General features: G+C 39.3%; 1 protein-coding gene across 5 annotated transcripts in view; it reads left to right on the plus strand.

The window, feature by feature from the left end:
• mpped2a (metallophosphoesterase domain containing 2a) overlaps nt 1-2,130 on the plus strand; it is a 54,403-nt gene extending 52,273 nt beyond the window's left edge. For all 5 annotated transcript variants that reach the window (XM_067495551.1, XM_067495552.1, XM_067495553.1 and 2 more), the window contains exon 7: nt 289-2,130. In XM_067495551.1, coding sequence (XP_067351652.1) covers nt 289-407 — 119 coding nt within the window. In that variant the 3' untranslated portion in view covers nt 408-2,130. The remainder of the gene's footprint in view (nt 1-288) is intronic.
• Nucleotides 2,131-17,227: the final 15,097 nt, after the last annotated feature.

Below are 17,227 nucleotides of genomic sequence, written 5' to 3' on the forward strand. Positions count from 1 at the left end.
TGTGTTGTTATGGTTTTTAAACAACAGTGGAAGTATATGACTAGCGAATAAGATGATCCAGACTACAGGCTGACAACTAACTAAACGTGAGTATAGAAGATTCAGTGTTGGTCTTCGCAGCTAGATAGTGATTGTGGATGATTCAATTGGATTAAAAAATGACTTTGGTCAATTTAATGCTATATAGTTGTGGAAATGAGGTCAGTACAAATTACTAAACAAAACAAATATTTTTAAAAACTGGATTAAATATTGCTTGTTGCTGACTCCTGTATCCTCTGTACTAAGGCTACGGGATCATGACGGATGGCTACACGACATTTATCAACGCGTCAACCTGCACCGTCAGCTTCCAACCCACCAACCCCCCCATCGTGTTTGACCTGCCCAACCCCACCAGCTCCTGAGAGCAGAGGACGGGGGGGGGGCTAGTTGGGTCGTGGCAAGATAAACTACTTTTTTCTATTAATATGTCAAATAAAAAAAAAAAAAGTGTTTCTTTGCCAATTATTGGTCTTCTCCAAGCTGAGAACGAGAGAACATCTGTTTATGTGTTTGCCTGGGTGGGTAAAGGAGAATACTGGTGTTTTTTGCTTTTGTTTTGAGATAATGCCAACTGCGCTAGTTTCCCTCACAGATGTCTGTTTTATTTCGTACAGAGCTGGTGTAGCTGCCAATATCAGGGCTTGTTCCCTCATGAAGTGTTGTTCAGTTTTGTTCAGTAAGAAAAAATTACTTCCACAAAGCGAATCAATCCATAGTTGTTTTGTCCTGACTTTATCACGCACAGTGGAGGGGTTTTATGTCAGCCTTACTTCATGTTGCACTTGCCTTTCTGTCAATCACCTGACAGCCATAGGACAGAATAGAAACCTCATCCAGGAAATAACGCCACAGAATATGTAAATTGTTGATCATGAAATGGATTTACCTAAGCTTAATTTCTTTTGATCACAGGAAAATATATTTAATATTTCCTATAAATCTTTTTCTATTATTTACATTCTTATCCTCTGCAGCATTCTTTACAATATTACCTTCAACTTTGAGTTTTATTATTATGATGTATTTGCAGTATGCAATTCAAAATGAATTTGGAGGGAATTCTAAAATGAGCTGTAAGCCTAACGCTGGTATTCTCCTTTCCAGAGGGATTTTGTGGTTTAACAATCTTGCTCTTGATAAATATTGGTCCGATCTGTAAAATAAATGATGCTTTGTGAATTTGTACAATTTCTTTATGTCTGGTTTGTTGGCCAGACAATGGATGCCATTGTTTTATGTTGTGTCTCCTGATATTTTGCGTTTTAGGTTTTCTGTTTTTTGATTGGTTTCTTGTCAGTTCCTCTTTTCTTACTGGCTGACAGGGACAATGCCTTAAACTAGCTTTAATGTTCTCAGCTAGAGCCCCACTCTCTGCGAGCTCAGAGAAAAGTTGTTATTTATTACCTATCATCCCCGCAAAACAACACCTGACTAACGCAGGGACAAAAAGCTATTGAATTACAGTACAGCCCGAACTAACTTTGTAACATCTCATTAAGGAATTCTGATCTAATTTGGAAAATGTATGTATAAAATATATAAATATATATTATATATATTCATGTTGTAAAACATCTGTACTAAAAGTTGTGTTTGAGCAAAAAATAGAACCTGGTGCATTTTTTTGTTTATGCACCTGTATGATTGACATGTTTTGGAATGCTCCCACCAGACATTCTTCAGAGGTTTCATGGTTTTTTGTATTGACTCACCCAGTAGGGTAGAAATTTATTTTGGATGAGAGAGGAAAATTTGTCACAATCCAACAGGTGCTTGTTGTTCCCAAAAACACACCTGCCTAAACATTAAGTTGTCCTTCAAAGTGTAAATCTGATAGTATTTGTGTTTTATTGCTTTTTTCTGATTTTGCACTGTGTGTAAATGCAATCTTGCTAGCACAAAAAAAAATGTTGCCGATGGTTGTCTCAACTTGGCCGCTGTAAATGCTCTTTTCGTGCTCCGTTCCTCTCTCGCTTTTTCTCTGATTGTATCCCTCTTTTTGGAAATGTTAGTTCTCTTTCAGTTAATTGTGATATATTTAGCTGCCTTTATATGCAAATAAAATTGCAAGATTTTTACTTATTACATTTTGTTTTGGTTTTTCATCTTTGAGCAATATTCAGGTTGAGTTTTAGTCCTGAATGTCATCATAGTAACATGCAAATCTTACTCATAATACATAAAGTACAAATGTCACAATTATGAATTAGTCATAAGGCCTATAAAATGACGAGAAGCTCAAAACTAATTTGTCTTTAAATTGTTTTCTGAAATCATACAGATGTGACTTTGTTTTTCACCTCATGTTTAACATAAAACAGTTTGTCTGGCATGGTCCAGATTCAAGACCAACCCAATACCTGCTTACATAGGGTTTGGCCTGGTTGAGGTCAAATCTTACGGAAGTCATTGTGTTCTAAAGCAAATTTATTATTTACATTTTTTTTTCTATTGAAAACCTACCAGGACTGGGTTACCAACCAGGCAGTTAGCAACCACAGAGGGCCAGGAAAATACAGATTCCATGCCGATTTGTCAGCCCTGCACCATTGAAGTCCAATATCAACTTTCATCATCCACTATTCATGTTTTGGATAGTGGATGGAGAGGTGATTGTGTCGAAAGTGAATGTCTGGACTGCTTTAGCTTGTTCTTAGTCTCTTTGTTCTGAAGGATTTCATGAAACTGCTAGTTTTTCATTTCGTCAAGCGATCAACAAGTAGATCATAGCGATGACGGCCATGGGCTGAAACGCATCTGTGAAGTCAAGAAAGTTCAGACCAATAGAAGTTCAGACCTGATTTTTTTGTTTGTTCTTTAAATGTCTAGATTGACTGAGGAAGCAGTGACAGCACAGACCTCTAAGACTTTAACGCACCCAAAAATGGGAAAACCTGTATCTGTTAGAGTATAAAAATAGTGGAGTAAGGCTAAATCTAACAATTACTTTCATCTTCTGCTTTTTCTATGTACAAAGTATAAAATGTCAGAAAATAGTGAAAAACTACATATTCAAGTAGTGCTTGACCAACAGATTTTAATCGATTATAAAGAGTGTAAAATTAAATTCTCTGACTAGATCACAGGTTGGTTTCTGTGTGCCTGAGGAAATAATTAACCTCCTCAATAAATGGCTGTTTATTAGGGATCCCCTAGGCCAATTTTAAACACTTGATAAAAACTACTACAACAGATATCAACATTTGACTCAACAGGAACAAATGAAATTACAGCTTGTGTTTCTCCCATACTGTTCTTCTTCTCAGAATATTCACAGTGTTTCAGTTCCAGATCTGCATCATTTCTCACAGGTCTCATCAGGTTTCATTCCTTTTCAACACTTGGCAGCTCTTAACCCTCATAGGCCAAAAATAAAATGGGCTTGAGTTGTAGAGGGCCTTTGCCAGCCTTCCCACCAACCCCATTCTCTCATCACCAAAACGTCAAAGCAGCCCAACCAATTAACTATTCCCCAAAACAAGAGCAGCACAGCATCGCCCAGCACCCACCAGATCTCCCTGCACATTACCATAATCCAGTCTAATCATATTAACACAGGCCACAGATGAGCAGGAGGAGACACGGCTGCTCTTGCTCTGCTGTGTTCGCTCAGCCCCTCGGTGTGGGTGTGAACGCACACGCTGCACTGTGTCTCTGCTCATTATGGTGCTGCAGCCTTTTAATATATACGTTTGTGTATACACTTTCTAATTTGCTCGGTGTTCAGTGCTTCTGTGCTCAGCTAAACAAAGATTTACAGCCTGTAGTCACTCAGAAGTGAGAAGTTGGTTGAAGAAGGTGCGTTTCTTTGTTGAGCTGATGATAGTAAACTGAGCATCACTGGGTTTGTGACAGGTTGAAGATGTCGCTTTGGGATGTGGGAAACTAAAACAGTGATTTTCTTGTGTTTTATAGACATATTTGAAAAGATAACTGGGGAGGAAGATTACATGCAAGTTGTTAATACACTAAGCTGTCAACATGGTAACAAGCTGTCTAAAAGTTACATTGAAACAGGTAAATGAATGTAAATGTTTGGCATTGAATGGTTTAAAGGTGCTTCTACTCATTGAACATGTTAACATTACCATGATTAGATAGACATATGTATCCATCCATCCATCCATCCATCCAGTATCCAGTAGTATGAAAGACTCTTTTCGCCAGTCGCCAGTCTATCTCAGGGCTGGAGTGTGGGTTGGTGGATAATTTTGATGGATTGGCCAACAGGACGTGGGACCTGAGGTTACAAGGGCTCCCGGAACAACAATACAACACAAATTCTCTTTTTGCATCTATAAAACATGTTGCATTGCTGTAATTGAGGATTTTTATGTCACAAAATAGTCCAGAATTGTATTAAATTCCAGGTTTCTTGAAAAATGATGACTAAAACCACACTTTGTGCTGATGCCAGCACGCTTTGTCCAACTTTCTTCAAATGACCCGTCAGAACTAATCTATGCAATGGATCTTGGGAATAAGAGTCAGTGGTCTTCCTACAGTTTGTGTAAACAGTATTGTACATATTGACTTGTCTGGTTCAGCAAAAGAACCAGATATTTTCCCTGTGAAGCCAAGAGGCGGGTTCAGGTCCATTCTCTAGCCTTGGAAGTGCTCCGACAATCAGTCCTCTCAAATCCTCTCTGCAGAAAATAAACTGTGGATTACAAATCAAACATTTTTCTTTGATCAACATTTGAGTTGATTTTATGAGGATCCATGTTTCTTCTTGTTTTATTTCCTTGATTTCTCTCTCTCCTGCCCTCTATCCCTTTTGTGATAGCCTCTCCAGCAGTCACCCCTTCATTTCTCAGTGTCAGGACGTTTATAGCTCTGCCAAATTGCTGGCTGTATTAATTATCCTTGACCTGGCAGCTGCTGGTGATACTGAGGGTTTGTCAAGTTAGCCTTCGTCTACTGCTGATGGATACAGGGCAAGACACGGTGAAGGCTGACAGAGGCTGAGGTCCCATATTCACCTGTGTGTGTGTGTGTTTGTGTGTGTGTGTGTGTGTGTGTGTGTGTGTGTGTGTGTGTGTGTGTGTGTGTGTGTGTGTGTGTGTGTGTGTGTGTGTGTGTGGCTTACTCTAGTGCCAGCACTCTGCATGCAGTGTTTATATGGACTTAATTGCACGCCAATGGTATTATTGTAATCTGGAGCTTATTTGGCACAAGTGGAGTTGCAATGAAATAATTCTCTACATCAGAGTCATACAGGCTCATACTTTCCATACCCTCATCTTCCCCATGTGGCCTTACTTTACATCTTTTTTCTAAATATTTAAATATTTTATTATGGCAGTTTACATTATTTGTCATTTATCTGAATAAGAAATAGAAAACTGTGCTGAAAGCTTTGACATGCTGAAGCTTAGTGTTGTCTGAACTGCTATATGCAAACAAGAGAGGCATTGGTTTTAATTTACTGAGCTCTTAATGTAAAACGTGATTAAATCAGAGTTCATTGGCTAATGATATGGCTTTGCTAATTATCTTTCAAGTTAATTATTTCCCCAGCAGAGTGGACTGATGCTGTCATTTCCTTTTGCATTCTGGGTTTTAAAGGAATCTCTGAGAGCTGATTGACCAGGAAGCCCCCCAACCCCAGTAACAATACATGGTTATCACAAGTGGATCAGCTGAATGACGGGAGATGATTAGTACCTCCGCTGTCTCTTTACATCACTACACCCACAAAAGATGCGTTTGTCTAACGCTGTGCAATTTACTTCCTTCCTGATTTTCACTCCTCTGTCTCTTTTCTCGCCAGAGTTTTTAAAAGCGCCTCATTGATCAGCTGTGTGGAGTTTAGAAAATTACCATAATTATAGTTATTGGGCACCATTCATCCATTATTCACTAATCAAGAATAGTGCCCAAAACGTTCATTTAAATTATTTGAAAACTGAATATAGCAGTGTAGATTATAGGAAACTCTCTACTTCAGCAAACTTTAAAATACTTGCAATCACAAACATGGTAATTGGTTTTGACAAAGCAGATAAATATTTAAACATGCAATTTTCGACTTGTACTACTTGAACTATATCTAATAATTTTAAGAAAGAGATTTTTTTTAAAAGGGCGTATTTGATCCATATTGGATCTTACTTTTTCTTAAGCTAAAGCAGGATTTTCTTGACCCACCCCCTCAGCCCCGCAGCACCTTTGTCTTCGACCTCATAACCAAGATGGAGTCCTCTGAGTAGGAGGAACTTCCCCCCACGGAACTTTTATGTTGTAAGTTACATTACAGTCACAAAAAAGCAATGCTACTTCTAATTTTGTGCTAAATTTGAAATCAAACTGAAGAAAAGCAGCCAGAGCTTCTGGTGTTGAAGTTTTATTTTAAATTGAAGAGTTTTTTTGCACGAAGATTCAAAAACAATTCTCACACCACTTGGCCTAAAATCATTTTTTATTATTGATTTAATAATTTTTTGAGACAGCCAATGCTGTTGGCTTTTCGTACTAGAAACTCATACTAGAAACTGCAGCAGCTTCAGCTTTTCATGTCAGTTCACTGAAAAACACACAATTCCCAACAATCAACAGCAAACCCCCAGAGAAACAGAGCAGTAAGTCGATTAGACTCTAGACATAAACAGGCAGGCAAAAAGCGTGAACAGCAGTGCAGAGCAGAGGTCAATACTTCATTAATGTCTGATTAATGTCTTCAAGCTGATTAATTCAATTGAGCCCTTTATTACACGGTGTGTTTTAACAGTAGTGAGGGAGTCCCTCAGCAGGACTCGCTGTCTGCCATATGGGTGAACATTATGGCTGTGTCGACTGGGACGTTGCAGCCAGAACTGAGGATGCCAAACACAGCGCAGGGACGGTCAAGAGGGCACAACAGGAGGGGCAGAGGGTTTGGCAGAAATTTTGATTTAAAAAAAAGTGCCTCACTCCTGCACCATGACCTGGCTCAGCAGCTGAAACCCGCATGAATGCAACCACTCTGCATAAAGCACTTGAGCCTTAGGTATATTTGTTTCTAGGTATGATTCTGCTCACCACTTTCTTTAGACCGACAGAAAATAGTACAGTCAAATCATTTACAAGCCATTTCCTAAACTGTACAACTCTTTAGTGGGACAGAAAATGCTTTAATCACACATTAGACCTACTGTCTATGACATGATAAAATCAGCATTGGTCAATATAGATCATGTGTATGTGTGTAGTTTTAAAGAGTAAGCATCACATTTTTATATAACACGTAATTAATATATAAAATATTATATAAATATCTTTGTATTGTTGAGGTGTGTTTTGAATCATACTTCGAGTAAGAGAAAATATTTAAAAGAGGAATTTATGTATTGTGTGTAGAATTGGTACTTCTAAATGTATAAAAGGTCTGAATGGAATCTGAGTTTTTGCTTTTAGAATTGCAAAAGTTACATTAAAAACGTCACCATGTTGTCCTAAAGAAAATGGTGAGTTACTGTATTTAGCGGCTTCTGAATTTCAGGGTCATGGTGAGAATGAAGAAAAACACACAACAAAGCTAACTTATTTTCAAAGACTTTCAAGACATTTGAACAACTCAGTGTAATTTCTAAACAAATATTTTAGACCTATGAGCGAATTCCAACTATAAAATTTGCGGTACCACAGACATTGTAAACACGAGGTAATTTCTGGCATCACACATCTTTTCCTTACAGAGTAGCCACAGCAAACAAATTAAAATCAATGAGCTCTAACAGCAAAACTAAGGACTTTTTCTTTAATCCTGTGGAATTTCTCCCGTCCTGTGAAAGAGTTAGTTGGCGCCAGTGTTTTTTCTTTACCCTGATGACACAAACCTTCAGCACACACACACACACACACACACACACACACACAAACTCACTCAGACTTGCTCAGACACACCACAGCTGTTAAAAGTGGCCACTTGACATGAGACCCCATCCCGGCCCCCAGCCCCCAGCCTTCACAGAACAAAAAAATGTTTCTATTTCAGCGTAACTGAAAATGATAACGTCAGTGTCACAGGTGTTTATCAGACTCTCACCCTTCTTCGCTACATAGTCATTCCACGGTTTGACCAGAGAACGTGAAGGTGAGTAAAGTAGTGAACGCTGCAATCACACTAACCAGGAATTAATTAATAAGTGTCTTTTCAACCTAAGTCTGTTAAATTGCTTCTATTTCCTTAACATAATCTGTATCTGTACTGGATTGTAATGCTGACTTGTTGACAGGCGGCAACCTCAGTTAGTGACATATGACTGACATGAGTGGTGTGTAATAAGTTTTCTAATTAACATTTTCATCATCATGACCATAACTCATGCAGCTGTTTCCCTCAAGAGGTCTGGTGTTAACTAACTTTCTAGGAGACCAAACACTCCAAAAAACATCCCTCCAAGTGAATGCTAATACTGCACTGCATCTGCTGGATGTGCAAATAACCACAAGTATGGCAACAAGTAAAAGGTAATAATTTGTCAATGATATCTGATATTGTAGGTCGAAATGACCTAAACTTATCCAAACTTTAACCACAGAGGTGGCAATCAGAGAAACTGAATCATTTTGTAGCCATAATGTGGGTCGTATAAAGAGGCCAGTGACGAATGACCCTCTGTGGCTTTTAATATATTTCTACAATAGGGTCTTTTAAGGTGCTAGATGAGCTTGATGTTATCACACTTACAGCACAGTTTTCTGAGCACAAGTGTAAAAATGCAATTAAAAGCTTTTTGTGTATTGTTTGTCTGAGGTGCTGATCATAGTGTTCAAGGCTGAAGGTTGGTTCTCACCCGGAGCGTATCCCTCCCCCCGTGTGTCTCAGTGCTTTGGCCTTGAGTCCAGGGTTGAATCATTTAATTAGCCATGATTCTTTTTCTGTGACACGCCATGTAGGTGCATGGCCCTCCTGTAATTGAATGGCCTTCTGTGTAATTACTGTCTTTGTAACTGTTAGAGAGATGGCAAGGATGCGATACTCAGAAACACAAAACATGCTTTTGCTGGTGTAAACATATGATAAATAACATCCATTAAGGTATTTAATCTGTGTGTTTAGCTGAGAATTATTAAGATAGTTAGTTGATTTGAGGAAAGCATGAAAGTTGGTTTGAAACGTGCAGTAATGTATAAGTATATTAAATCTCTGCTTGCTCTCTTTGTGATGTGCTCAGCTATCCACAACCTATGGAGAAGGTCAAGTTGTCTTTGTTCTCTAACTAATTAAATCAGCAGTAATTATTGCACTGCTGAGGATGCCAGGAAAACAGATGAAGTGAAATGAAGAGCAGTATAGAAGATCTATGCATACAGACAACATTCATCACCGATTTTATAGAGCCTTCAGCTTATGGGGAGACAGTGATGATGGCTGTGATTTGATTGGAGGGTGTTTTATAGCTCGTTCACAAAGCTCAGCTGAGAGGTTCACTAGCAACAGAGAGAGCAGGAGCTCAAAGGGTTGGAGGAGCATTCATCATTGTTCTTGTTGCTATGCAACTTACTAATTAGCCTTAGCTATAGCTAACCTGAGGAAACAAAGGGGACCAGGTTGTTAAAAATAAAAATGGAAGCAACGGAGCTGTGCTTCTTGTTCCTATAGTTAAAGAGTGAGGGGCTCCTTCTGACCCCAAAGGACAAGCCTTAGGTGATTGTTGGGATTTTGCTCAATGGGAAAACATGATTTTACCAAAACATTTGTTGTCGTTGTTGTTTTGTCTGGGCTTTCTTTTTTGCTATTGTTATATCTCATTTTTGTTCTGTTTTGTTTTCAGCACATCTGCAGAAAACAGCCTGGCTCAGTTTTCCCTTATATATTTAGTGAAGCACAAGACAACAAATTACAGTATGTGAAAATGTGCTGTAGGGTTGCAACATTGTACAAATGGACCTTTAAAATATCTGAACTTCAAGCTCTTTTACATTGCACTACCTGATTATTCAAATTCATTTTTTGAAAAAAGTTATACCTTCTCACAGTCATTTGTCCCTCCTCTAAACTGAAAACAACAAACTTTTCTCCAAAAGTGTCCAGCTTGTAAAACAACCCAGATGACAAATTGTATTGATTTATTACATTGACTTTATAATGACAAATAACGTTCACCTATTAGACATGGGCTGTATTTATCTTCATCTCAGTCAATCTGCAGTTAAGCCTCTTAGCATCATCAAAGGAAACAAAATTCATCATCAGCTGAGGCCTCCATCGACATTAAACCGCTGATGAGCGAAAGTCTGAGACCTGGGGAGGAGGAGCGGGATGAAAACCTGGGCCAGACCGAAACACAGGACAGCTCTGCTCTTTACTTTTAATGTGATTGGTTGCAGTTCTGTCTCCAGTGGTAGACAGTGAGAAACGACGTGTGAAAACTTCACTGAACGCCTCCCAACACAATCCATGGCTCGTTTCCATCTACAAAACATCCAAGTTCTCTCTCTCATCAGCAGCAGTTTACACTCTGCTTCACTGAATCAGTATAATTACAAAGACACTCGCACAGACAGCCTCTCGCTGCACTGGAGAATCTCCTAAATATGCATGCACATTAATTCCTGTCAGATGAAATCCCATAAACCTAGAGATTGGATCTAGACCTAATAATCTTTTTGGAAGTGTTTCTTAGCTCATTTACTTTTTCAGGTCCTAAATATGTGTCATTAAAACACCATTGCAGACAGAGGCCAGCCAATCAACCACCTACAATGTGAATAATATATGTTAATTACGCATTTATTTTGAATTAATGTTACTATAATCTCCTTCACCTTCAAAAATATTTCTGTTACACACAGGCTAGGAATGTCTTTATAACTGATGGCGTTCATTACCTCGCATGGGGATGATGCTGCTTGTGATAGCAGAGTTATTGTTTACACTTTTAAGAAACACTCACAAATATGTACTTTTTTAAAAAAGAAATAACAAATTACATAACAACAATAACACCACTTCTGCATCATGATCTCACATAATGTTTATTGTAAGATAAAGCTCAGCAACTGATGGGCCTGACTTAAAGCCAAAGTGAAAGTTTGTTGTCGTCCAACTATCTCTAAAGGGAAAACTGTTTATAGGTGTTTCGAATGGCTTGAAGGCGGTGTGAAATGCATCCTGTCACAGAGAGAGCAAGTCTGTCCTTGAAAGCTTTCATGGTGCTGCACTTAGTTACAACTTCTTACTTTGAGAGCACACACAGCGATTTGCAGACCATTGTGAGCTTCAGTGCAAGGCCATCAAAATCAAGGCGTAATGTACAAATCTGTATGCAGTGACGTCACAAAGCCCACGCGGGCACAACAGCTCTTTGTCTCGAGGATCTTTACTTGGATCAGCAGTGATACAGGGTGTACAGGGGCAGCGGACATGAACAAAACTGATCATTGACGTGTGTTTGCTTCTCTCAGCTGTATCTCAGCCTAGGAGAAACATAAGCCCTATTTAGACAGAGATGGTAGCTTTATTTCAAATTGTTATCGCGTGCCAAAAGCTGATCTCCTAACCCTCAACACCCCGTGTACGGCAATGAGTCCACAGGCCTCAGAGATGTGTTGCTGATGTGTTGCATGATTACTGTTACTGATTCAGTTTACTGTGAAAAATGACGTTGGAGGAGAAACAGGAAGACTGTCAGATGCCAATGCGATGTGCATTTCGGGGGTAGACAGATGTAGCTGGTTAGAGTTGGAGATGTAAAGCTATGCTAGAGGAAGAACAGGGATAGTCCCAGAAGACTACATCAGTGTGCACAGGTTTGGATAAAGGATGCCAAAGTAGGTGGCCAGTTTTTGGATGGTGTAGCCCTATCAAGTTATTACCCACTTTAAATAAAGCTCGAATTATATTGGCAGGTCAAATCTATGCAGCGGCATCAGCATAGGCTATGCAAGTGGGCTACTCTGTAGTGAGCATTAACAGTTTTACAGCTGTGCGTCTGTGTCGTGCTGTAATTACGCCACCAAACGAGCAGTTGATGGTGGGGTTTCTGTGCCACGGTGTTGATTGTCCACTGTGCTGAGTTTTTGTGTGTGTGACTGGCTAAAGCTGAGCAGATGGAGGTGGAGCTACTAGGTGTTTTTCAGAGCACTTGCTTTTACTGAAATTACTGTAAGGCAGGAAAGGAAGCTGATTCTGGAGGAGCTGGTCTATATGACCACTGAACCAATTGGCAGGAGGACCCAGTGGACCAATCATAGTTGTCAGTGTTGCTGTGACAGATTTCTTGAGAGGTGTACATCAGGCTTCGGCACAGAACGTACACAGAACAAACACAAAACAGAAGGTTATATAAGTTACATTATAATATAAATCAAGCTTAACCCTCACCAGTTACCTCTGCCAACTTCCAAACGGCATATCACAGCAGTCCTCTAGAGTTTCCCTGTTTTTCCTCTGACTTCATTCATCAGACACTTTTTGCCTGCAAGAAACTGAATCCACGGCCACAATGAATTGAATTCATGTTGTGCTATAGACGGGTCCTAAATGTGCAAAACTAGCAAAAGCGCATCATTACTCACAGTTACTGTTTTATATGATGCGATGTCTATTGAAAAAGTTAGCTATAAGTTAAACTTATATCAAACCTATACAATTTCTCACCTCTGCACAGCGAACCAATCACTGTGTGAAGTGGGTGTGAGTGAGTGTTTGAACGTTTCAGAAACAATGAGGTATTTTTAGCTGGTATATTAACTTTTAGCATTTACAAGGTATTGGCAACAAATTGTTAATGTTTTGTGTTTGTGTGGAGCTGGTGATCTAGCAAATGTTATCTCACAAGTATGTTGCTGTGTAGGAGTATATATCATAGGAATTAAAGCTTTAATACCACCTAATCTTAAATTAGAAGAAACTTTGTTTGTCATCATTGAGTCTATATAGCATTTATGAGCTACAATGGAATTTTTTCTTTGCCTTTAACCCAACCCCCTAACCCGGGGGAGCTAGTAGGGAGTGTCTTGCTTGCCAAGTTATACCCTTACCTTGGAACATTTTTATTATTTGTATTCTGAACATGACAAAAATCCTGTTAGCTGAAGTATTGTTTTATTCCATCAAAACCAAAGCATGTTTATTTTTTAATTTGTGATCTGAAATTTTAAAATAAGGTGTTATTTAAATGATCGTAGTAATTATTACTCGAAGTACATTTTAGTTTTACTTAAGTTCATTTTACTTAAAATTTAATTTTACTTAAAAAAAATATTGTTTTCTGTTACCAGATGTGGAAAGAGTACTGTCACACGATTCCTACAAATCTACATTCATGCTTAGCTTTTGACCTACATGGAAAGTTTAAACATAATGTGCATGCCACCATCTACTATAGAGTGAAGGTGTCTGAGTCAATAAAAGGGTATAAAGGGAATTTAAGCTATAAAATAAGAGCAATGAGGGATATTTGTGCATGTAAATACATGTCAGGAATTATCATCAGCTACCTTAAACCCATGTTAGACTTTCTAATGCCATTAAGGTAACATTCACATACCTACAATAAGACTACTCAGATGGACCTGTGATTGGTCTGCAGTGTTTGTTACATGCAGCGGTTCTTTCCAGGAGCACAAAGGTCAGGCTTGAAAGCTCTCATTGGAAGAAAAAAAAAACCCAGAAAGATGTAGGAAGGGCAACAGGAAGAAGCTGCAGATTGATGGTCTCCTGTAAGGAGACAGAGGAGAGGAATCATGTCCTGAGGGAGAAAGAGACAAATGTTGAAAGAGTTGTTTGTTGCACTGATTGAAAGGATTGTGGACTTGACAGAACCTTTGGTGCATGAGATCTGTCTGCTGCTTCTTCTGCCTGCAACCAGTTAGTCGTTTTACTGTAATTTCTCTTTCCTGTGTGTATTCATTCAAATTATGTGCAAACACATGAATAGGCACACATGCTGGCAAACTGACACACACACACAGATATACACAGCATCTTTTCTCCCTGAATTTGACATGTGTTTTTATTAAAGTAAGCAGCTGTTCGATAGTGCTAAGGAGTAATGGGGATTGACTCTGGCATAATTATACAAACCCCTGCATGAATTTTGTCCTAATGGAAACTGAACACTTAACCCAGACTAAATGCACAAGGGCAGATCAATGCGGAGGGGCTTTTTTCCCCTTCACTTGAGCAGCAGCCAGCTCTTTGCAAAACAGGACATTTACATATGCAATGCATCTTCTTTAAGATAATCACAGCAAGCCAGGAGCCATGGTGCCTTGGGAACAGTCAGGTGGTGATACCCTTACAAGGTTTAGAAATTAAGATGCATGTCGGAAAAGCCTCCTTGTAAGGGAAATATACTCAAGCCTGTACATTCAGAAAAATGCAAACCAAATCTTGTATGGACACATCAAGTATACAAACATTGTTGTCTCCAGATGTTCTTCATTTGCCAGTAACCTGTTTTACCTGTAGAAGATGCAGGATTCCCAACATGTCTTGACCAACCAGAAATTAGCAGTGTAAATACCACTGCCAAGTTTGTTTTTTGGAAAATACAACCAAAAACTTTGATGTAGCACAGTAGGAAATCAAAGTACAGGTGTACTAAGAGAACTGGAAAAGGAATGGCCCAGTGGCCAGTTACAGAGCTTCAAGCCCCTCACTGATTTAGATGACAGACTCTTCTGTTCATTTTGATTATTTCTCATCTCAATTTTGGATCCAGTTAATTTGCCAGATCCTGTTGTTTGCTTGTGTTTCTATTCCTACGTTTGCATTATATTGGCTAAATTACAGCATATTTTTTTCTTCAGTTTACTTCCTGTTTGATGACAGTATTCTCAGGAACACATACATATGTGCTCATCCAGGTGTTGCCAGTGTTGAATATACAAAACTATGGAACTATCATGTAAACTTTGTTGTAGACTCATTGTGCAGGTTACTCGCACCCTCAAAGTTTTTATCAATTCAATGTTTACCCTTGCATTTGCTACATAGCTTTCCCAGAAAGACATTGTTGGACACTTATGTGCTCTTGTGAAGCTTTCTTCTTCATTGTAATGAAAGCAAACAAACAAAAAAGAAACCAAAAGCTTGAAAACTCTAATTCACTGAAATGCCTTTCGAAACCTATGTGGAGCTTTTGGTGTCAAGTGGCTGCTGTTGCTTTATGTGATACAAATGCAGTTGAGTACAAACAGCAATTGGTCAACATGTTACTGTTCATGTGTTCATGCAGCTCTGATTCAGACTGTCTGCAGTTCAGTACGTTCAGACTGTTGCTAGTTTAAGCTGCCGCATTCAGTTCACTACAAAGCCAGACTGAACCAGCACTGTTTAGAAGGTTAATCACCCTTAAAGAAAGAATTGGTCAGGCACAGGCTAATGTTGAAGAGTATGGGAACAACAATGTAATCCCTCACTGACCTTCCACAAACTCGGTGGTGGCCAGACGTTGTCAGGCCAGTAGGGTTAAATCTGGGTGGAACTAATATGTACTAACAAATGACATAAATATTTGGTGACACCAAGAATATTTTATGACTGCGTTTTGAACAATGTATTTATTTTATTCACACATTGCTAGATACTTTTAATGAAGCACATCAGAAAAAAATGTGTGATAGTGTGATCAGGGTGTTTCTGCAACATAGAGCTGGCCTTTCAGTGAAATATCATTTATATTTTCATTTTATTTTATATTTGACACATTGTTATGCTCAGCACAGTTACTTGTTAATCACAAGTTCACCATGTTGTACTTGAGCTCTTCTTGTTTCAATGTGGAACTATGGTTTAAAATGTTGTTAATTGTTTCTAACTGCGATTTCTGTAATTTTTGAAACACTGTACTCGTGGACCTTGAAAATGCTGCACATAAACATAGTGTATATGCCTGGTATGGTGTTGTGGCATTGTGGGTTGGGTTTACTGTTTTTTGTGTATCTTATCAATCCATTTACTGATCGAAGGCTCCATCACAAGCCTCTTTGCTAACACAGAAGCTATGAATTCTGTGCAACAACCACTGTCTTAAGTACATGGGAGCAGGCACTCTGCCTCTCTTTTGTCTGGCCCATTGACATGTAAATGTCCTCCTGCTATAAGGCATCAGCAGAGAGCAGTGAGAGAAAAAAACCACTGAATTGAAATGTCAATAGTAATTTTTGGCATGCAAGGGACTTCTGAGAGTCAAGGGCTGCCTCCCGGGAGAAATGTAAAAAGGAGAGAGTGAGGAAAGTACTGTGAATGGGGAGAGGGGGAGGGTGGTGTGTGTGTGTGTGTGTGTGTGTGTGTGTGTGTGTGTGTGTGTGTGTGCGTGCTCGAGAGAGAGAGAGACTGAGGGAGAGATGGAGAGTTGCAGAGAGACAGATGTAATAGAGGGGGCAGATAAAGTGGAAGACAGAGTGATGGAGGAGAGGAAGATGGGGGAGTAATAGTAGTCAGAAGGTGAGCTGTCAGAGGAGAAACAGGGCAGCGACATCCACGGGGGAGGAAGGGGTGGGAGATGGAGGAAGGACAGCCGAACCCCATTCCTCCTCTGGGATTCTCTCCCTATTCTCCTCCTCCTCTGCTGATGGACAGGCTGAAATACCACAGGAGCCACCTCCTGTAATGACTTGATGAATGAGCTTCTCCAACCAGCCCCCGCACACCCAACCCCAACACCATCTTCACGCCTCCTCTCCCCCTTCACACTTCGCCCTCTTTTCATCCCGTGTTGCAGCATCACATGCTAGGAAACTGTCAGTATCTGCATTTATATTAAAACATATTTAAATGCAGTGCAGTATGAGGTAGACCTGCAATTCTGTGCTGTTGTGCTTCAGGTTTATTTACAAACATGTTAGCAATGCAATGACAGATCTGTTTGATATTTTCTTTTTTCTCTCTCTTTATTTTTGCATATATTGGTCTGTGTTTCCTTTTGTGTGATTTGATTCCTTTTGGGATTCTGCAGCAATAACACTGCACACTGTGCTGAATAAAGTCATTAGTAGTGGATTTTCTAATCAATTGCTCTGGCTCTGTCTCGTTTGTAAGCTCAGCATTATGCTCTGATGCTGCTTCTATTTTATCTGACATGTCTTCTGTGTCCCTTTGAGTCCCCTAGTGTACATTTCTGACTACGCTAGGGAAAGAGAAAATATTTTCTATATCACATTATCTTTACCTGCTGACATTCAAAACAACCACCTTAGAAAAACAGGTTGAAAAAGGTTGGATCATAAAATTACTCTATCATTGCTG

This window comes from Channa argus, chromosome 2 (assembly GCF_033026475.1).
Source record: "Channa argus isolate prfri chromosome 2, Channa argus male v1.0, whole genome shotgun sequence".
NCBI lineage: Eukaryota > Metazoa > Chordata > Actinopteri > Anabantiformes > Channidae > Channa > Channa argus.